The sequence below is a fragment of the Doryrhamphus excisus genome, chromosome 11 (assembly GCF_030265055.1).
Source record: "Doryrhamphus excisus isolate RoL2022-K1 chromosome 11, RoL_Dexc_1.0, whole genome shotgun sequence".
NCBI lineage: Eukaryota > Metazoa > Chordata > Actinopteri > Syngnathiformes > Syngnathidae > Doryrhamphus > Doryrhamphus excisus.
In genome coordinates this window covers 2,657,039-2,680,358 of record NC_080476.1, presented here as the reverse complement: position 1 = coordinate 2,680,358, position 23,320 = coordinate 2,657,039, and the positions used below count along the sequence as shown (strand labels likewise).

Below are 23,320 nucleotides of genomic sequence, written 5' to 3'. Positions count from 1 at the left end.
CACCATTTAACCTAGCATGTTTTTGGAAAAACATTTTGGAATGTGGGAGGAAACTGACCCGGACATGCAAACGCCACACATAGATGGCGGAGAGTGGAATTGAAGCCGGGTCTTCTGGCTGTGTGGCCTGCACGCTAACCACTTCAAGCGTGCAGCTCTCAATCTTTAGTTAGTCTACAGCAGGGGTGGGCAAACTACGGCCCGGGGGCCACATCCGGCCCGCCAAGTGTTTGAATATGGCCCGCCTGTTCTTTCCAAAATATTTCATTGAAACTCAACGTACAACCTGGCATCATGGCTTGAGCCAACCTTTTGGTGGTCGAAGTAGCTGTTTTATCAATTTCATTATTTGATGTGGTCTGATGTTTACAAAATGCTCCTGAAAAAAGGGACACAAGCACATAATAATAATAATTAAAATAATAATACATTCATTTTCTACCGCTTATCCTCACGAGGGTCGCGGGGGTGCTGGAGCCTATCCCAGCTGTCTTGGGGCGAGAGGTGGGGTACACCCTGGACTGGTCGTAATAATAATAATAATAATAATAATAATAATAATAATAATAATAATAATAATAATAATAATAATTCATTCATTTTTTTACCGCTTATCCTCACAAGGGTCGCGGTAATAATAATAATAATAATAATAATAATAATAATAATAATAATAATAATAATAATAATAATAATAATAATAATAATAATAATAATAATTTCATTCATTCATTCATTTTCTACCGCTTTTCCTCGCGAGGGTCGCGGGGGTGCTGAGCCTATCCCAGCTTCTTGGGGCGAGAGGCGGGGTACACCTGGACTGGTCATAATAATAATAATAATAATAATAATAAAAATAAATTTATAACGCACTTTACATCAAATAAATGATCTCAAAGTGCACATATAGCAGACTACATGACACTTTTACGTGTAAAATATGTGTAAAAATATACGTGTACAAATGGACTGTCACGTGTAAATTAGTATATAGTCTGCCCCCCCCCCATCAATTTTATTAAATCAATGCGGCCCGCGAGTCAAAAAGTTCGCCCTTTTAAAAAATTTAGATTATTAATTGGCCAATTAATCAATGAATTATCAATATAAATGAATTAGTAATATTTGACTAAATATTTGTTCTATTTGCATTTTTAATGTGAAAGCACCACTACACAATGAGGTGACCTGTTGAATAGAAGCCCAGCATTTACTGTCCTACTTGCCAGGTTGTGGTGCTCAGTAAAAAGTGCAATACTTGTGGCAAAACCGGGAGAAATCCTCAACCTGACAGCGGTGCCCTCTGTGAATGCCGTGTAAGCTTTAAAGGTTGGATAGCACATAAATAGGCCTGCAAAAGCACGTTTTGTGAGTGCGTGCGGTGCGCTTGGGGCACATTCGCCGTGCGCTCCTTACCTCATTGAACTCTGGATTGAGCGTCTTCTTCTTTACAGCCGTCTTGTGCTTTGACTTTTTGTTCTCGTCGGGCTTCAGGTACCTGCAGGAGAGCAAGTGGGGGAGATTTAATGTCATCGTGGTTTTACAGCTGAGCTGAAGACATCACCAGAGGGCTTTGGCGCCTGCTGGGGAATCCGAGGTGTGGTGTGAATGTGTGTTATGCTGACCGGACACTACTGGAAGCCAGTGTGAATGTTGGTGTCAAAACGTACTGGGACACAGACATTTTCCACAACACCTTGTCGGGAATCAACAACATTTTGGGTGCAAATCAGGATAAAAATGTATCTTCTTTTTCTGTGGTTTGGATGGGTTTAATTGTTCCGAATGTAAATGGTAGCATCGACTTAGCATTGACTTAGCTTTGCCAATTTACCTCCTCTTTTTGCAGTTTCAGTCACATTGGAACTCCCACATGAGTCATCACGGAAAACAGGAAGTAGCTGCTAACTAACAAATGGACAAGGATTACGCAAAAACTCCACAGGCAATTTCCACAAAATTTTGTCGGGAAATAACATTTTGGCTGTAAGTCAGGAGGAAAATGCAAATGCTGAATTGGACTTTCTTTTGCCGACGTTTGGATGGGTGTATTTACTCAGAATGGTAAATGGTAGCTTCACACCCTGTCCATCACGTACATATGACCTCATTTCACTTAAGATTGATTCCTTTCTGAAGTTACATTCTCTTTTTGCGGTTTCACAAACACGTTTTTGCTGTAAATCAGGATAAAAATGCAAACGGCTACATTTATTTTCTTTTTGTGTTTCTCTGAGTGACGAAAAAAGGTAAGGAAATTAGCACATCCCTGTCAGCTTAAATAGGAGAGAATTGATCATCACAATTCGAGAATGATTGAAGAAGTATCCGTAAGTATTTTATATGAAATATGAATGAAAGGGGGGCGGCACGGTGGTCTAGGGGTTAGCGCACAGACCTCACAGCTAGGAGACCAGGGTTCAATCCCACCCTTGGGCATGTCTGTGTGGAGTTTGCATGTTCTCCCCGTGCATGCGTGGGTTTTCTCCGGGTACTCCGGTTTCCTCCCACATTCCAAAAACATGCTAGGTTAATTGGCCACTCCAAATTGTCCATAGGTATGAATGTGAGTGTGAATGGTTGTTTGTCTATATGTGCCCTGTGATTGGCTGGCGACCAGTCTAGGGTGTACCCCGCCTTACGCCCGAAGACAGCTGGGATAGGCTCCAGCACCCCCGCGACCCTCGTGAGGAAAAGCGGTAGAAAATGAATGAATGAATGAATGAATGAAAGGGAAGCCTCAGTCAGTATGACAGAGTGCACGTCCACGCTGTTTTGTTGTTCTGTCCACTAGAGAGAGCTGTGGTTCTGCCCTTTGTCCAACTCAAGCATTACGTCATAAAGTCCTGCTGCTGTTGGCCGTCTTTTTACATTTCAAAGTTTTCATGTGTGGTACTTGCGCTAAAGCTATGAGAATTTACTGTTTTTTTTTTCATTCTTGATGGATGTCGACGGCGACTGACCTAATGAGACGTCTAACACAGCCTGGGAAGCTACTAAACAGTCGAATGTCTCTCAGTCCTTCAGATTTCATAAGACTTTTGCCCCATAGGAAATAATGTACACTGGAACCTTGAATAGCATCATCAATCCGTTCCAGAAGGTCAGACTCCAACTGAAATTGCTCTCACCAAATCCATTTTCCCCATGAAGAATTCATGAAAATCCAAGCCAAAACATTTTTTTTGTACGTGTACAAATACAGTTTTACATGCAGTAAACAATTCTAAATTCATGTAAATACCTAGGAATGACCAATGGAAGGGTTAAAGGTTACTTTTACCTTCACTGAAGATGTGACTGTTGCCAAAGACACACTGTGGCAGTGAGATCAACACGGACACCACCTTCATGTTTTGCCATGAGTGATTTCTTGAATTCAGTAGTGTTTCCCATCTTCCTTATTCAAATGCTGGCCCTTGCAACTTTCTTTGGCTCCATTTTGGCTTATTACTTATATGTATACATCCGTTGATTTCCAGGCTAACAGGCTAACAAGGGACAATTTTGCCCATCATCCTTGTGTGAGACATGAACACACGTCTTTGTGTTGTAAAAGATATAAAAACAGATGCGGCTAAGCATGCACATAACGAGAAGCACCGCATATTTAAGCCCATAAAGCAGGGGTCGGGAACCTTTTTGGCTAAGAGAGCCATGAAGGCCAAATATTTTAAAATGTGTATCTGTGAGAGCCATATACATTTTTTTAAACATTGAATGCAATAAAATGTGTGCATTTTTATGTAAGACCAACAGTTTTAGATATAATGGGCTCTAATTACGTAGACCAGGCACACTACCCCACGCCAATGGGGTGTGGCCAGCATACTTTCGTGAGCAGCGCAGTGTCCAATAATAAATCTAATACTTGCTGCCATTAATACAACTTCTGCTGCTGCATAGTTTTGAACCGTATTCAGTACACGTATTTCATTCTTTTGGCCATCTTCACCAGAAGGCTTGGTTCTGCAGCTTTAGCTAGGCGACTATTTGACTAAAGGAGGAAAGTTTACATTTACATGTTTTTTTGACATCTCATTTTTAACAGTGATTTCTGTGATGTTTACTTTAAAATGTTAGCAAAAATACATTTTTATTGTGGTAAGAAATGCTTGAGAGCCAGATACAGTCATCAAAAGAGCCCTACCTGGCTCCCGAGCCATAGGTTCCCTACCTCTGCCATAAAGCCTTCTGAAAAAAAAAAGAAACTGAAAAGAAAGGTGCCAACAACTCCCCATTTACATATAATGTGACGTGCATATTAACCAAGCTACAACGACATTGTTATTATTAACCGAAGAACTCATTTCCTGGGGTAGTGACACCGTGCCACACCAGTTAGTTACTTGCCGCGCTCACAATTGTCTCACATCACTACCAAAAGGTAAGGCTACATACTATTGGAGCTGCTACTGCTACTGCTGTTTTTGTTTTTGAGTTTGGTAAAGTGAATGCTAAGTGGAGGCGTCCGTTACTATGTGAAATCAATGAATCCAGGAAGGAAGTTCCGCTAATGCTTAAAAGGACCAAAAATATAAGTATAAGTATTACATGTTATCATGAATGTTCAGTATAAACGTGAGGGGCGGCATGATGCGGTAGGGTTCGATCCTCCGTCCGCCCGTGATCAGGTCCAAGTATCCTGAACCCCCAGTTGCTGCTGATGCTGCGTCACCAGGAGGTAAATATGCTAACGTGTCAAAGTTCTTTGAGCGCCTTGGAGGTGGAAAAGTGCTATAAGTGAAAGACATTTATAAAACCATAAAACCTTGTTGGAGGTGTTTTAATAGCGGGCTTTGTGGGCGTTTCCCGGTATGTGCATTAATCACCTGTCTCTCCTTTTTTTTTTTTATCAGTTTGTATATCTTTAGAACACACAAAAATGTGTCTCACATAAGGATTGTGGGTGATTGGCAAATTTCCCCAAAAAGGTGCACTTTTCCCTTAAGAGCACTGTTGGACCCAGATTTTTGCCTACATTTTTGACGTAAACATTCACTAATCTAGGCTCCACTGTAAAGGGAATTCATCTGTTCCAGGGTCAAACATAATAAGTTCACGGCTGTATAATGAAACTAAAATTTTTTTTTACGTTGGATGTGTACAGAGGTGGATGATTTGCTGCCTCTTCCTCTTCATGTTAAGTAAACACAGCTGACTGTGTCGACCGTGGGTTTATTATACTGAGCAGCCAGGACAAAGATGAAAGTACCACTTATTGGTGCTTTGCCGGTTTTTGCTAGTATCCTACTGTGGTGCCAAGACACAGACACACACAGAATGCCAAATAAAAAGCAAAACATACATGGAGTTGATGCGTTGGAGCCGCACTGAGCTGAAGTCTCACAGGATATTGCCTTTAGACATATTGTACTGAGCAGCCAGCACACAGACACATGGTTGTCATAGTACCCCCACATCACAGTAAGTTCCATGACCTGTTCTATGGTTATCATCACACTTTTCTGTCACTGGTCCTCTCCTGTGGTGAGGTGCCAAAAAGAGAAATAGACTCCTCCTACATCTACAGCCCATGGCTACCCTTTCCTTCCTATCCAGCCAGCCAAAGTCAATCTATTATCTGTTGGCGTGTCCTTCAAGCTCCGGAGAGATTTTTTTTCACACCTAAAAACTGTTGGAAATTATCGCCAGACCCTTTCCTCTCTCCCGGCACTTTTGTTCTGGAGGTGCGCACAGCAGTCTCGGAAATGAATTGCACTTTCATTGCTCAGCCTGATGAAAGAGAAGGCGAAATGCTCAGGTGTGATTAAAAAAAAAGAAAGGACTCGCCTTCAAATTGCATCTCAGCGCAGCGTGGCTTTTATGCCGCACTGATAATTACAGCAAGTCTTGTCTCCTTTCAAAAAAAAAAAAAACCCCCTCAGCTAATCCATTGCAGTGCATTGTGTGTGGACTAAAAATACATTTATTATGACTGCTTTGCACTTACCATTTGAGAAGTGTGTTTAGAAAAACGTGTGTCACGGTCTAGAAGTGACTCTTAGAACGTACTTCCTGTTTTGGGTGTGTGTTAAGACTTGTCAACCTGGTGAACAGAACCCAGTCTGGTGTCCACTTAAAGGCCATATAATGACATTCGATACAAACACTGTGTCCAAAGGTCAGCCTTTACAATGATAGTATGCTTATTTTGTGATATTTATTTATCATAACATCATTTTGCACAATCCATAACTCATTCAACACCAAAGACATATATAGGTTTTAAAACCTGAATGCTTGCCCCCAATGTACTATACATATGCATACTTTTGTCTTTTATGGGTTTTTTTTTTTACTCAAGAGGTAAAAAGAGGTGTTGGCAAAAGTGGCAGAAGTGCATTTGATAAGAAGACGTGGAAGAAAATGGAGGAGTGTAGCGTACAGAAGGTATGTCTTGTAAGGAAACTTTAACGCACACACAAAATTTAGTTCCAAATGTCAAAAGTGTAAATAGTTCATGGTGTTATATTTGCTAAATAATTGTGTTGTTTGTGTAGTGGTGCAATTGTTTAGACATTTGAGCTTTCACCAAATTAGTGTCAAAGTGAAAGTTATGCTTGAAATGTAAAGCTGGCTTTTTCTCCCTTTTTGTTGGGAGCTGATATTTTCCTGAAACCTACCTATGTTCTACTGCTGATTACTGAAGAACACAAGAAGGTAGAAACAACCTTTTTTTTTGTGATGCAAGATGAGCGTCTGATCTTTCTTTTGGTTTCTATAGCCATAGAACACAATATTCTGTGTGCCTTGAAGAAACATCCAAAATTGTCTACGATTAATTTTGAAAAATGGCTGGGATTGAATCCAGCCATCCTTTTTCGATACCACTTATCCTCACTAGGGTCACAGGTATGCTGGAGCCTATCCCAGCTGACTTTGAGCGAGAGGCGGGGTACACCCTGGACTGGTGGCCAGCCAATCACAGGGCACATATAGACAAACAACCATTCACACTCACATTCATACCTATGGACAATTTGGAGTGGCCAATTAACCTAGCATGTTTTTGGAATGTGGGAGGAAACCGGAGTACCCGGAGAAAACCCACGCATGCACGGGGAGAACATGCAAACTCCACACAGAGATGGCGAGATGTTCCAAATCTCCTAATTGTGTGGCCTGCGTGCTAACCACTAGACCACCGTGCGGCCCTGGGATTGAACGAGTTAATTAATGAACTGGTATCGCTCTGCCTAGAAATATTTGTTAAAATAGCATGACATAGTGTGTGTGACGCGGAAGATAGGCTTCTTGATCGTATAGATCGTGTCTTTATGCAACACACCATGCACACTCACATGTTTAGAGCTAATTGTAGACATATAGATAATAATTTAGGTCCCAATTTGCCTCCTACGGGCTTCGCCAATTTGTGCAGGCCACGTGTGTGTCTTATGATATTTGCCATGTTTGCACATAGCCAGCACGTAAGAGCACGTACGGCAGGATGTAATGCCCCCTTAAAGGCATACAACAGTGACCTTTGACCTCTGACACAGCCTGCTGGTGTCATGACCCATGCCCTGTCCCAATATTTTTCTATGTCTTGTACTTTTTGTTACCATGACGAGACAGACGTGGATAGGCGTGCTCACGTTTTGACGTAGGGGTCGGAGAAGCCGTTGGCGTCCATGGCAGCCAGATGAGCGCAGCGTATGATGCCCACCACCAGGCAGGACTTCTGGGTGTTGTACTTGAGGGAAATCATGATGCGTCCTCGCTCCTCCAGCGACTTGTCCTCTGTCTTGTTAACCTGTGGTGGATGATAAACGTCACATTCATCCATTGCTGTTTTTAGCGTGTGCAGGTGTTGCCTCCCACAAGCTCTTGTGCATTTCTTAATTAGCTGGCGCCGCATGTGGGAGGCAATCAAAGCTCATAAACATAAAAGTCACCGCATTTGTTGGCTTGACAAGGTTTCCAAATGAACCACACCACATCTGCCGATTAGTCAAAAGCCTCATTAGTACTTGATCAACGCGACACGCAAGCGGCTCAGAATCTCAACATCCTAAAGGTTGGAAACTTACCAAAAGTTTGGGAAAATTCATTCATTCATTCATTTTCTACCGCTTTTCCTCACGAGGGTCGCGGGGGGTGCGGGAGCCTATCCCAGCTGTCTTCGGGCGAGAGGCGGGGTACACCCTGGACTGGTGGCCAGCCAATCACAGGGCACATATAGACAAACAACCATTCACACTCACATTCATACCTATGGACAATTTGGAGTGGCCAATTAACCTAGCATGTTTTTTTGGAAAAAATGTGGGAGGAAACCGGAGTACCCAAAGAAAACCCACGCATGCACGGGGAGAACATGCAAACTCCACACAGAGATGGCCGAGGGTGGGAATTGAACCCTGGTCTCCTAGCTGTGAGGTCTGTGCGCTAACCACTAGACCGCCGTGCCGCCAAGTTTGGGAAAATGTACCTCTAAATTTGCCTTATCATTATTCACCAGTGATGGTACAGAGGAAAGATGTGATGCTAACCATAGAAACGGTGGTGTAACTGCAGCGTAGCAAAAAAAAAGGGTTTCAGTGACTATTCCTGGTTTGGTGTTCGTTCCCTTTGCATGTTAGCCTATTTTTAGTTTTTAGTCTAGGTTTTTGGGGTAACTTAAATAGAAAGTGTTATGATGGCGCTATATGCAGGGAGGAAAGAGTGCTGCAACTATGAATCCAGCAGAGGGTGATGTGTCACAAATTCATTCAGTCAACATTTTCCAGCAGGATGTGGTGCTGTGTCATTGCTTATTTTGAACTGCCAATGCTTCTTCATGCACATATCTCAATTGAAAATGTCTTTAGTAGGCTTGAGAGGAATATTATTGGGTGTGTTATTCACACTTTGTGATATCCCCCACAAATTATCGATCATATATTGCAGGTTTGATGTGTGATGATAACCATAGATCTAGAACAGGGGTGCTCACACTTTTTCAGCATGCGAGCTACTTTTAAAATGACCGAGTCAAAATGATCTACCCACTACAAAAATGCAAAACATCTATTTATTTTCAAATGTATTGAGGATTATTTGTACGTACAATGTATGTTGATGTACCTTACATAACCAAATGAGCCAATATTGCAAAACACACATAATTAACTATTAACATTTTTTGTAATTACCTGAGTTTACTTTGATGACTTGCACTGAATTGAACCAGCCAGGGATGCATAGTCCGGACAGTAGCTGCTGATAGCCAGCCTCAAGCACACTTCCAAATGTTTATCAGTCATGGATAATATCCGTATCATAATATCCGTATAATATTCCATATCCGTATGGAAGTGATATGTTTTTGCCTTTTTACTTGGTCCAGTTTTTGCCTTTTTACTTGGTCCAGCTCCTTCACTCATTTTAGTGACCATAAACTTTAGCGAGGGCTTAAAATCTGACGCAATTCGCCGACTAGCTTAGCACTTTGCATCGTTGTTTACGCATGAGCGGTGACCTAAAGGTCAAAATTCAGTTGTCATCTGACTGGTTGTCCTGTATGTCAATCAAGTAACGGGGATGGATGATAGGCTGACATCGTAAGTTCTGCTGCACTTAGAGACGTTGTTTGATTTGATTGGTCGCCCGAAGGGCAACATTCAGTTGTCATCTGAATGGCTGCCCTGTATATCAATCAAGTGACGGCATTGATGCTGGGATGATATTTTTTTAATGTCACGCCGCGATCGACCAGCGATCGACCAGTACCACCTCCGCGATCGACCGGTAGCTCGCGATCGACTTAATGAGCACCCCTGATCTAGAATATCTCAATACAGACAAGCAGCAGTACTTGAAATCCTCCACTTGGGGCAGGATCTCATCCCCGACCTGAAGATGGCACTTCACTCTTTTCCAGGCAAGAACCATGGACATGGACTTGGAGGTGTCCCATCTCATCCCGTTCGGTCAACCAATCCATCCAGAGATCATAGCCCCGGATTAAGTCAGCAGGACCACATCCTCCGCAAAAAGGAGAGACCCGATCCTGAAACCACCAAACTGGATCTCTTGAACACCCTGGCTGTGCCTAGACATTCTGTCCATAAAAGTAAAGAACAGAATCTGTGACAATGTGTAGAACTGTTGGAGTCCAGCCCTCGCTGGACTCTAGTGTCACTTACTGACGGCAATGCGGACCAAGCTCTGGAACTTACAGGGACAATATGGTACTCCATACTCCCGGGTACCCCCGCAGGAATACTTGGGCTCGAATGCCTTCTCACAAGTACACAAAACAAATGTAGACTCCCATGCATTCTCAAGGACCCGGCCGAGACTATAGAGCTGGTCCACAGTTCCACGACCAGGACTAAAACCCGTAACCCGAAGCCCATCACTTGTTTTTACTCTTGCAAGGCAGTTACAATGTTGAAAGGTGACTAAAAACATTTCCTATAAAGATAATAAAGCTTTTACCCTGGCTGCAGTTTCACCCTGGAAAGGATTAGTTCAATATGGGAACAGCATCTTGGCACAACTTTCAAAATAAAGGCACCGATGTAAGCGTGCCTACAAAGTAAAAGCAGTTAAACGACCAGTGGTTAAGTTGGAGTTGAAGTAGCCAACGCATTAGCTTCATATTCAACACACTCTGACGAGAACGGCCTTTTTTCTCCACTATATAAACACACACACACACACACACACACACACACACACACACACACACACACACACACTGAGCCCTTCATGCTCTCTGGTTGAAAAATGCACACTTGACTGGAGGACTTTTTCATACAAAAATGCAGCCAGAGGCCACTTAAGAGCTATCTAAGCTTGCAGAGACCCAATGCTACACCCCCACCCCCCCACCCCCCCAACATAATTTAGCAGCAACTGGCCTGTAGTTGGTGATTGCATGAGTAAGCACCAGACTATCCAGCATATATACGTATACATACGTCCACAAGCCTTTCCAATCAAATACTGTATACTGTATAGAGTACAAAAGTGCTGTATCAGCTTCGGCGACAGGCTTGGGAACTTCAAGCTTATCAGAAGCTATTTGAAAGCGCACGCGGCTGTGGAAATGGGGGCATTTTAAAAATGTGATCTATTTCATTTGAGTCGTTATTTGAAACTCATTTTTTTCGACCTTATTTGGACTCCCATGCCGCATCTGTGTGGAAATGACTTCAAGACGTCCGTTAAAGTCACTCAGCGCTCTAATGTGGATGAAAGTTGCTCACTTAAGCACTTTACTACTTAGTCTGCATGATACTAAAACTGCACATTTGCTGTTTAAGGAACGAGGAATGGAATATGACAGCAAACAAACTGGCTTGCTAGGACTGATTAAATGATTAGTCAACGGAATGATTTTTGATATCACAAAATATCCTCATAACATTGCAGCAATTGCCACGGGGTGAAAACCAAATTAGGCCAATCGTGGTCATTTTCACCAACTGAGTAGCATGTCTTTCATTTTTTATCTCTGTTTTTTCATTCATTCATTTTCTACCGCTTATCCTCACAGGGGTCGCGGGTGGTGCTGGAGCCTATCCCAGCTGGGTCGTCTTACAGTCAGGGCCATCTTATATTCTAGTCAATAGGGAATTTTTCATTTTTAATATTTTTGTCTAAACTTTTAATTTGATTTTTTTTAAAAAAAGGTTTCAGGGAAAAATGTGGTCATTTTTAGTCAGGTCAGGTTTTTTTTGGGGGGGGTTCAAAATACTATATATATATATATTGCAAAAACGGGTCTTGAAAAAGAGGCTTTTTCCCTGTAATAATATAATGATAATATAATGTTGATATATGATATGAATGTTGATGTATGATAATATTCATTCATTCATTCATTTTCTACCGCTTTTTCCTCACGAGGGTCGCGGGGGTGCTGGAGCCTATCCCAGCTGTCTTAGGGTGAGAGGTGGGGTACACCCTGGACTGGTGACCACACAGGATCACAGGACATCTCTTTTTTTTTTTCAACAAAAAGGTGGTTGTCCTACAGTCGGGCCAAGTCATTTTTAAAATCTGTGTGTATTTTTCCAAAATGGGTCTTAAAAAAGAGGTTTTGTTTTATATTTGGGTCGTCTTACAGTCAGGGCCATCTTATATTCTAGTCAATAGGGAATTTTTCATTTTTAATATTTTTGTCTAAACTTTTAATTTGATTTTTTAAAAAAAGGTTTCAGGGAAAAATGTGGTCATTTTAGTCAGGCCAATAGGATCATTATTTATAGTTTTTTTTTGGGGGGGGGGGGTTCAAAATACTATATATATATTGCAAAAACAGGTCTTGAAAAAGAGGCTTTTTCCCTGTAATAATATAATGATAATATAATGTTGATATATGATATGAATGTTGAATGTTGATGTATGATAATATTCATTCATTCATTTTCTAACACTTTTTCCTCACGAGGGTCGCGGGGGTGCTGGAGCCTATCCCAGCTGTCTTTGGGCGAGAGGCGGGGTACACCCTGGACTGGTGGCCAGCCAATCACAGGGCACATATAGATAATATTAATAATATTTGAATCATTAATCAGGGTCACAATCAGGGTCATCTCATATTCAAGTCAATACTGTAATTTTAGTTTTTTGGTTTTTCATTTGGATTTTTTTTTTGCCAATATGGCAATTTTGTATTGATTGCTTTTGATTTTGTTTTAAAAACTATTTCCCCCCCCAAAAAGGACTTTTTTCTTACATTCAGGTTAACTTAATATTTGTGTCAATATTGTATTTTATTACCATTTTAGTCTTAAAAATATCTTTCCAAAAAGGGGTCTTGAGAAAGGAGGTTTCGGGTCAATATGGTATTTGATGAAACATTGTGGATAAGGCGTTCTATTGCAACCAGCTGATTAGGCTGGTTAGGCTTAGGCTTAGGCTTGCATAATTAGAGAGGTGTAGAAGTTAGTCAGAAAGTGACAGTTTTGATCTGACGCATGTACTGCTGAAACAAACAACAACTTTCCGGTCAGGAAAGAAGAATTCCTAATGGCAAGTTTGAAAAAAGGCAGCTCCCCGCAGACCTCTCCATCAGTGTCTCCCACACGCAGTATTCCGTGTGGGAGACAGCACTCAACAGTTTGTCCGCCTGTGCCCGCAGCGGGATACTAATCCGACATCTTGGAGAAAACGGGCGCTATGCAAATCACACTGGCATGCCAACATGCTCGACTGCAGCATCACAATCGACTTCATCACCTCTTTTTCCTCAATTGTCTTTTCATTCATGTTTTGGAACAGCCTGGCTGTCTCCTTTGCCGCGGCGCACTCGTGGCCATTTGGAAAAGCAGACATGTCAGGAATACAAAGGTATGATGATAGGAAGGAATCCTCAGGCGGCCTGGATGCTGTTGATGTGCCTGACAAGAGCAGAAATCTCTGCAGCGCTCTTCACACCCACATAGCATCAATTTAGCCTGGCTCGCCTTGCTTTCCTGACAACTTGAAAACAAACAAAACATCTCCCAACAAATAGCTTGAGCCATTACCATGGAAGGCACACAGCATGGTGTTCTCAACCATTACTTTATAACAATAGTAAAGAGCAGACCCTGCAGCGAGGCACTACAAATTCTGTTGGCTCGCCAGCTGGCTACTTCCTGGGTCATGGAGGATGACAAAGACGCGGGCGGGCAATTCAAACAGCAGAGTTATCCGTAAATCCGATTGGTAGTTTAGTGTAATCCCTTTTCATTTTAGGCTCGGTTGGGCTAGATCAGGGGTGCTCATTAAGTCGATCGCGAGCTACCGGTCGATCGCGGAGGTGGTACTGGTCGATCGCTGGTCGATCGCGGCGTGACATTAAAAAAATATCATCCCAGCATCAATGCCGTCACTTGATTGATATACAGGGCAGCCATTCAGATGACAACTGAATGTTGCCCTTCGGGCGACCAATCAAATCAAACAACGTCTCTAAGTGCAGCAGAACTTACGATGTCAGCCTATCATCCATCCCCGTTACTTGATTGACATACAGGACAACCAGTCAGATGACAACTGAATTTTGACCTTTAGGTCACCGCTCATGCGTAAACAACGATGCAAAGTGCTAAGCTAGTCGGCGAATAGCGAGATTTTAAGCCCTCGCTAAAGTTTATGGTCACTAAAATGAGTGAAGGAGCTGGACCAAGTAAAAAGGCAAAAACTGTACCAAGTAAAAAGGCAAAAAACATATCACTTCCATACGGATATGGAATATTATACGGATATTATGATACGGATATTATCCATGACTGATAAACATTTGGAAGTGTGCTTGAGGCTGGCTATCAGCAGCTACTGTCCGGACTATGCATCCCTGGCTGGTTCAATTCAGTACAAGTCATCAAAGTAAACTCAGGTAATTACAAAAAATGTTAATAGTTAATTATGTGTGTTTTGCAATATTGGCTCATTTGGTTATGTAAGGTACATCAACATACATTGTACGTACAAATAATCCTCAATACATTTGAAAATAAATAGATGTTTTGCATTTTTGTAGTGGGTAGATCATTTTGACTCGGTCATTTTAAAAGTAGCTCGCATGCTGAAAAAGTGTGAGCACCCCTGGGCTAAAAAATCAATTGATAAATGAACATTTCTGTCTATGTTGATTGATATGATTATGTATTTTTTGTTTCTGTACTTTATTTGCCTTTTATTTAACCTACAAATGTGTCAGATCATTTTGCCTGACCCTGTAAATAAAGCAATAAATTGCTTATTGAACACATTTTTCGTCTCTTTCCCATTTCATTTCCCATTTTGAAGCTCTACTTAGGGGCCATTCATAATTTTCAACATTTTCACAAGAGTACAAAGAGTACTCTTTTGAGCATCCCCCTCCTAAAAAGAGTACAATCCCAAATGAAAAATGTTGATAGGTCCATGACCAACTGACCCAATACAGCCAGGAAATTCCAACATGTCCAATAGTGTTCTCTGGCTGTATTTTGGGACTCTGGTCAATCAGTCACTGCCCATCAACATTGTATTGAACACCAACAAGATAAAAAATTATATCAAATGCCTCTTTTTTTGTATTTTTCTTTCAAGAAAATACAAATGTATTACAAATTTGGTCTTTTTGTATTGTTCTTTCTATCAAATGATACATGTAGAAAAGTCCTGATGCAACAACTGTTCTCCACAGGATTTTTTAAACAAGGGAATACTTCTCGTATACACACATGATTACTCAAGGAGCAGAAGAGTTGCCCCTGGTTTCCAAAAGCCCGAGGAGATAAAATCTTCTTTGAAATGATGGACACAACCCTTGAACTCAACTTTATGCGAAGTATGCAATAAAGATGCCACAACTGTTTTGAAAACACCTATAGTCTAGTCCAGGGGTGGGCAAACTTTTTGACTCGCGGGCCGCATTAATTTAATAAAATTGATGGGGGGGGGGCAGACTATATACTAATTTACACGTGACAGTCCATTTGTACACGTGTATTTTTACACATATTTTACACGTAAAAGTGTCATGTAGTCTGCTATATGTGCACTTTGAGATCATTTATTTGATGTAAAGTGCGTTATAAATTTATTTTTATTATTATTATTATTATTATTATTATTACGACCAGTCCAGGTGTACCCCGCCTCTCGCCCCAAGAAGCTGGGATAGGCTCAGCACCCCCGCAACCCTCGCGACGAAAAGCGGTAGAAAATGAATGAAATTATTATTATTATTATTATTATTATTTTTATTATTACGACCAGTCCAGGGTGTACTCCGCCTCTCGCCCCAAGACAACTGGCATAGGCTCCAGCACCCCCCGCGACCCTTGTGAGGATAAGCGGTAAAAAATGAATGAATTATTATTATTATTATTATTATTATTATTATTATTACGACCAGTCCAGGGTGTACCCCACCTCTCGCCCCAAGACAGCTGGGATAGGCTCCAGCACCCCTGCGACCCTCGTGAGGATAAGCGGTAAAAATGAATGAATTATTATTATTAGTATTATTATTATTATTATTATTACGACCAGTCCAGGTGTACCCCGCCTCTCGCCCCAAGAAGCTGGGATAGGCTCAGCACCCCCGCGACCCTCGCGAGGAAAAGCGGTAGAAAATGAATGAAATTATTATTATTATTATTATTATTATTATTATTATTATTATTATTATTATTATTATTATTATTATTATTATTATTACGACCAGTCCAGGGTGTACTCCGCCTCTCGCCCCAAGACAACTGGCATAGGCTCCAGCACCCCCCGCGACCCTTGTGAGGATAAGCGGTAAAAAATGAATGAATTATTATTATTATTATTATTATTATTATTATTATTATTATTATTATTATTATTATTATTATTATTATTATTATTATTATTATTATTACGACCAGTCCAGGGTGTACCCCACCTCTCGCCCCAAGACAGCTGGGATAGGCTCCAGCACCCCCGCGACCCTCGTGAGGATAAGCGGTAAAAATGAATGAATTATTATTATTAGTATTATTATTATTACTATTACGACCAGTCCAGGGTGTACCCCGCCTCTCGCCCCAAGACAGCTGGGATAGGCTCCAGCACCCCCGCGACCCTCGTGAGGATAAGCGGTAAAAATGAATGAATTATTATTAGTAGTATTATTATTATTACTATTACGACCAGTCCAGGGTGTACCCCGCCTCTCGCCCCAAGACAACTGGGATAGGCTCCAGCACCCCCGCGACCCTCGTGAGGATAAGCGGTAGAAAATGAATGTATTATTATTATTATTTTAATTATTATTATTATGTGCTTGTGTCCCTTTTTTCAGGAGCATTTTGTAAACATCAGACCACATCAAATAACGAAATTGATAAAACAGCTACTTCGACCACCAAAAGGTTGGCTCAAGCCATGATGCCAGGTTGTACGTTGAGTTTCAATGAAATATTTTGGAAAGAACAGGCGGGCCATATTCAAACACTTGGCGGGCCGGATGTGGCCCCCGGGCCGTAGTTTGCCCACCCCTGGTCTAGTCAGTGTATCACAGGAAGTGAAAATCACATTGATTGTTACTGCACTGTCCACAAAGTCAAATTCACCACCACAGAGTCATTCAGAAAATGGCGATCACAGCCAGGTCCATGCCCGAATATAGAAAATAATAATAATAATAGATTCAGGATGGTCGCTTTAGTTTTGATCTTCTCCATTTTCGCAACGGCACTTCGGAACAAATCCGCCCTGCTCGATTCCTTCAGTTTGGAACCTTTCCAAGCCGCCTGGCCAGCCGCTACAGCGTCCTTCCGCTTTCTTTCCGAACGCACAAAGCAGTAAACATCGATGTATTGTTCGTATGCATTGCTCGGTGAGCGATGAATGGCAGTAATTCTCTTTTTGATGAACGAAAATAGGTCATCGAAATCACCGGGGTCGACCATTGTCTGATTGTTGTGTTGGAATGCAAAGCACGCAGAGCTACGTGGAGTATAGCGTAGACTGGTACGCTCTCGCACTAGCATACGACGTCAGGGGACCAGTCTATTCGCGCTAAAATTTGACTGCGTCCCGCGGTTCGAACATACAGACATCGACATTTTCTGGTTTTCAAAAAAGCGTACGTTGATGTCTTAACCCCCTCCCCCCCTCGTACGGTTTGTACGCTCGTGAAAATGTTGAAAATGATGGATGGCCCCTTAGAACACCCTTAAGCTCAAACAGCTTAACATGTACATTCTTGGAATTTGTCAACTTTTCTGTTGGAAGAATAAATTAAAACAGACCGTTTTCAAGGAAATCCAGCTGGAATGAGTGCAGATTCTGGAAGATCTAGAAAGCTTTCTGTGTGGGTTATGGTGTGCAGCTCCTCTACAGAAGTCCACAACTCAATACACCCTCTGCGGTGCACGAGCGTAACATTTCCCCGATAACTGTTCCACCGGACGAGAGCTAAACTCAATTAGGATGTTCATTAATTGAAGTCAATGACGAGTAGAAGTGGACACCTGAGATGTGACAGTGAAGTTGTAAATGATGCAGTCAGTGCGGAAACAATGTGGTGATGCATCATCTGTCCATTCAAGCCTTCCTCCACCTCCTCCGTCTTATTTTCCAAGGGTATTGATTCGGTTGCAGGTATTATTTATTAATTATTATTATTTAGTCCCCGGTGCAGATGTGTTTCCGAGGAAACAAATGTGGGGTATACTATACAAAAAAATAGGGTGTCGTGATGTCGTGATGTGCAGGCGTGTCTCCTGCAAATGACATTCCCATACAGCAGGGGTCGGGAACCTTTTTGGCTACGAGAGCCATGAAGACCAGATATTTTAAAGTGTGTATCTGTGAGAGCCATATACATTTTTTTAAACATTGAATGCAATAAAATGTGTGCATTTTTATGTAAGACCAACAGTTTTAGATATAATGGGCTCTAATTACGTAGACCAGGCACACTACCCCACGCCAATGGGGTGTGGCCAGCACACTTTCGTGAGCAGTGCAGTGTCTAATAATAAATCAAATACTTGTTGCCATTAATACAACTTCTGCTGCTGCATAATTTTGCACCATACTCAGTATATTTCATTCTTTTGGCCATCTTCGTCAGAAGGCTTGGTTCTGCAGCTTTAGCTAGGTGACTATTAGACTAAAGGAGGAAAGTTTACATTTACATGTTGACATCTCAATGACCGAGGTAGACTACCGCATTACCCAGTAATAATCGAGTTTTGGTGTTTGATCTGGAAAATATCATCAGGAAAGATAGATATGGTTGGCCGTATTGCAGTAGAAAATAGATGGACGGATTAAAATGCATAAGATAGTTGTTGATTTTGAATATTATTTTTAACAGTCATTTCTGTGATGTTTACTTTAAAATGTTAGCAAAAATGCATTTTTATTGTGGTAAGAAATGCTTGAGAGCCAGATACAGTCATCAAAAGAGCCCTACCTGGCTCCCGAGCCATAGGTTCCCTACCTCTGCCATACAGTAATGCCGTCATATTTCTGGTAAAAATGAGGAAAAATGAGTGAATGGACGCCCCGCAGGAGGTCACGCCGGATGTCCAAACATGAATGAAGCCTTTAGTTGACTCACTTCAGATATCTAATTCATAATAATAATACTAACCAACATCACAGCTTACATCCTATTAGTACTAAGTACTAACATGCATAGTAACGCTGGTAAATGTATTTTTATAGTTATTATAGGATTAGCAGATTACAGTCGTCACAGGCTCAAGCAGATGGGGGGCAAAGGAGCATAAATATTTGTAGCAAGACATCAAGTGACGTTAGAGAGAATATGCTGCATACATTGTGTCGTTCTTGCATGTGGAAATAGTTCAAATAGGGATAATATTGTGGGAAAAGTTATGACCGAGATAGTCCATCAAAAAGCAAAAAAAAAGTAGAAGAAACAACCAAAAAATGTCAAGAAGGGTGATTGCTGAACCCGTCTCTCTCGTCCATCTCAAAGTGAGAAAAAAGCTGCTGTAGAATTCAATCGCTGTGAAATAATTCACTCCGGAAGAGACTTCTCGTCTGCCTTGACCCCTGAATCAATGGGAGTGCGTCACATGTGGAAAGGGGGGAGGGGGGGGGGGGGACTCGGCTCATTCCAGTGGCTGCTGTCAATATCATGGTCTTACTCTCTGGCTGAAGCTACGATAAAGATTTACTATCGTGTCTGAAGGAAGAGCCACCGCGACTGAAAGAACACGCATGCGAGTGCAGATGAATGCTCAACACGCTCAGGGAATCAAACACATTCTAGCACACATTTCACATTCTAGTCTACAGTTCTGGTAAGGCTTAACCCTCCTCTTGTGTTAGGGTTGGCACCGACCCGTTTTACATTTTAATGCATAAAAAGAATCACATAACATTTGTTTATCGCAGGACATCTCTATTTTTTTTCAACAAAAAGGTGGTTGTCTTTTTGTCATTTTTAAAATCTGTGTATTTTTCCAAAATGGGTCTTAAAAAAGAGGTTTTGTTTTATATTTGGGTCGTCTTACAGTCAGGGCCATCTTATATTCTAGTCCAGGGGTGCTCACACTTTTTCAGCATGTGAGCTACTTTTAAAATGACCGAGTCAAAATGATCTACCCACTACAAAAATGCAAAACATCTATTTATTTTCAAATGTATTGAGGATTATTTGTACGTACAATGTATGTTGATGTACCTTACATAACCAAATGAGCCAATATTGCAAAACACACATAATTAACTATTAACAATTTTTGTAATTACCTGAGTTTACTTTGATGACTTGCACTGAATTGAACCAGCCAGGGATGCATAGTCCGGACAGTAGCTGCTGATAGCCAGCCTCAAGCACACTTCCAAATGTTTATCAGTCATGGATAATATCCGTATCATAATATCCGTATAATATTCCATATCCGTATGGAAGTGATATGTTTTTTGCCTTTTTACTTGGTCCAGTTTTTGCCTTTTTACTTGGTCCAGCTCCTTCACTCATTTTAGTGACCATAAACTTTAGCGAGGGCTTTAAAATCTCGCAATTCGCCGACTAGCTTAGCACTTTGCATCGTTGTTTACGCATGAGCGGTGACCTAAAGGTCAAAATTCAGTTGTCATCTGACTGGTTGTCCTGTATGTCAATCAAGTAACGGGGATGGATGATAGGCTGACATCGTAAGTTCTGCTGCACTTAGAGACGTTGTTTGATTTGATTGGTCGCCCGAAGGGCAACATTCAGTTGTCATCTGAATGGCTGCCCTGTATATCAATCAAGTGACGGCATTGATGCTGGGATGATATTTTTTTAATGTCACGCCGCGATCGACCAGCGATCGACCAGTACCACCTCCGCGATCGACCGGTAGCTCGCGATCGACTTAATGAGCACCCCTGTTCTAGTCAATAGGGAATTTTTCATTTTTAATATTTTTGTCTAAACTTTTAATTTGATTTTTAAAAAAAAGGTTTCAGGGAAAAATGTGGTCATTTTAGTCAGGCCAATAGGATCATTATTTATTGGTTTTTTTTTGGGGGGGGTTCAAAATACTATATATATAATGCAAAAACAGGTCTTGAAAAAGAGCTTTTTCTCTGTAATAATATAATGATAATATAATGTTGATATATGATATGAATGTTGAATGTTGATGTATGATAATATTCATTCATTTTCTAACACTTTTTCCTCACGAGGGTCGCGGGGGTGCGAGAGCCTATCCCAGCTGTCTTTGGGCGAGAGGCGGGGTACACCCTGGACTGGTGGCCAGCCAATCACAGGGCACATATAGATAATATTAATATTAATAATATTTGAATCATTAATCAGGGTCACAATCAGGGTCATCTCATATTCAAGTCAATACTGTAATTTTAGTTTTTGGTTTTTCATTTGGATTTTTTTTTGCCAATATGGCAATTTTGTATTGATTGCTTTTGATTTTGTTTTAAAAACTATTTATCCCCCCAAAAATGACTTTTTTCTTACATTCAGGTTAACTTAATATTTGTGTCAATATTGTATTTTATTATATTGTATTTATTACCATTCACATAACATTTGTTTATTGCATCAAGGCTTTTTGATGTCGTCAGGAAACTCAATTTCAACAAAATAAAACCAAAAAAATATTTTTTTTACTAAATTTTAAAATGGTGTGGTTGAAATTATGACCACTGTATTGTTAGGGTCGGTTTGGACCCGGTTATAATAATATGACTATAAAGCAATATTTTGAGCCACAACTGAAATCATAAGCGTCCAATTAGCCAACACAATGACAACCAGCTCCTCTTCTCATCATGGAAGCTTCAGGAGATTCTCATTTTGACCGCTTTTCCAGTATACCAGCAGAAAAACAAGGTCCAGACATGTGAGGGGAATTCACTCATGACTCACTGATGGCTGATTTCACTTTTACAATTTGGATCATGGAAAGAATGGCAAGAAGTACAGTGAACCAAGATCTGGACCTGGTCTGCTTTTTCATTTCACTTTATACTAAAGTTGTGTTGCTGAAAACAATCACTTTTTCTACCTTTTCTTGACATGAATATATATGAGTCAAAATTCACCCCAACACCATACATGTTTCTTTAGTGATTCATACTAAAATGAGAAAATAAATCAAACTAATTGATTTAAGAGATATGTTCTATATCCCTCAGTAATAGCCAGGTAACAAAAGAACCTTCAATTTATGAATATGATTCTTTTCAGGTTCATTTGACCATTTTTGGAAATTAAAATGGAGGGGTATAGTGACAAAAAAAAGGCCTCCATGCCCACACCAAAAGTATTAAAAGCAACATTTTCATGGATGAGGAAGCCTAAGAAGGTAACCAAGACATGAGAAGCAAATTTGATGGTAACTTATTGTTTTTAGTGTATTTTATAGTTGATTTAATACATGGGTCAAAACCGACCCGGGAACATAAGAGATGATACCAGAAAGCTAACACAAGAGGAAGGATAAAATGACCAAAAAATGGCAAAACATAAAGTATTACATGTCACCATGAATGTACTGACTACTACTATTGTTACTACATGGTCACAGCATGTACATAAAATCCTAAAACCTTGTCGAAGGTTCGTGGAGGTGTTTTAATAGCAGGCTTTCTCAGCTCTTTTAGCTATTTTTATATCTCTAGAACGCAAAGAAAAGGCATTAGCAAAAATGGACTCCAACATATCTGACAGCTGCAATAGATAGATTTACTTTTTGTTTATTACTGTGGGTTTCTTAAGTTGGCAGCAACCTTGGTTGTTGTTCCCCCAAGTGCCAGCTGCGGATTACTCTACTGTACTGACTTACTGCTTCAACTTCTTTTTGGAAAAGAAAATTCAATAAAAAGATGTGTACAAAATGGCAATACCCAAGCTGCGGCGTGTGACAGGAAGCACGTTCCAAGTTTTCGGTTGGACCGAGGGTTGAAGGTTTTTTCACTTCTGTCTACTCGTGTTTGCTTGCCAGCTCCGCTCGCTGTCATATACGTTTTTTCTAAAACTTGATTCGCTGACTTGAACTTATTCCCCCACACATCTGAGGCCTTTGGGTCAGCAAGTTCCATCTCAAACGCTCTGATGGAGACACCAGGGATGCAACTCAGGTCAGCTTTGTCCACAGCACATTCAGGTGGACTTAAAAAGACCAGTGTGCTCACAACATTCTCCAAAGTGTGCTTTGAATGACTACAGGAGATTGGATGTGAAGCCCGCTAGCTGCTGGAGATGGAAATGCTGAGGGGGTCACTTGCTCTGCACGCATCTTTAAATTCTCTCAGTTCTTCAAAGTGTTGTAAACGACCCGTTTCAGGCTCTGGCCGCATGTAGGCGGGTATGTAATGACGCAAAGTTCTTTTCCATCCACACAAGCTGCAGATATACGGCACTAAAAGCCAA

At 41.0% G+C, this 23,320-nt stretch overlaps 1 protein-coding gene across 2 annotated transcripts in view; it reads right to left on the bottom strand.

The window, feature by feature from the left end:
- The window catches only part of doc2b (double C2-like domains, beta), a 132,098-nt gene that overhangs the window by 5,470 nt on the left and 103,308 nt on the right, over positions 1-23,320 (bottom strand). For both annotated transcript variants that reach the window (XM_058086314.1, XM_058086315.1), the window contains 2 exons: positions 7,602-7,759; positions 1,417-1,498 (listed from right to left, as the gene is read on the bottom strand). In XM_058086314.1, coding sequence (XP_057942297.1) covers positions 1,417-1,498; positions 7,602-7,759 — 240 coding nt within the window. The remainder of the gene's footprint in view (positions 1-1,416; positions 1,499-7,601; positions 7,760-23,320) is intronic.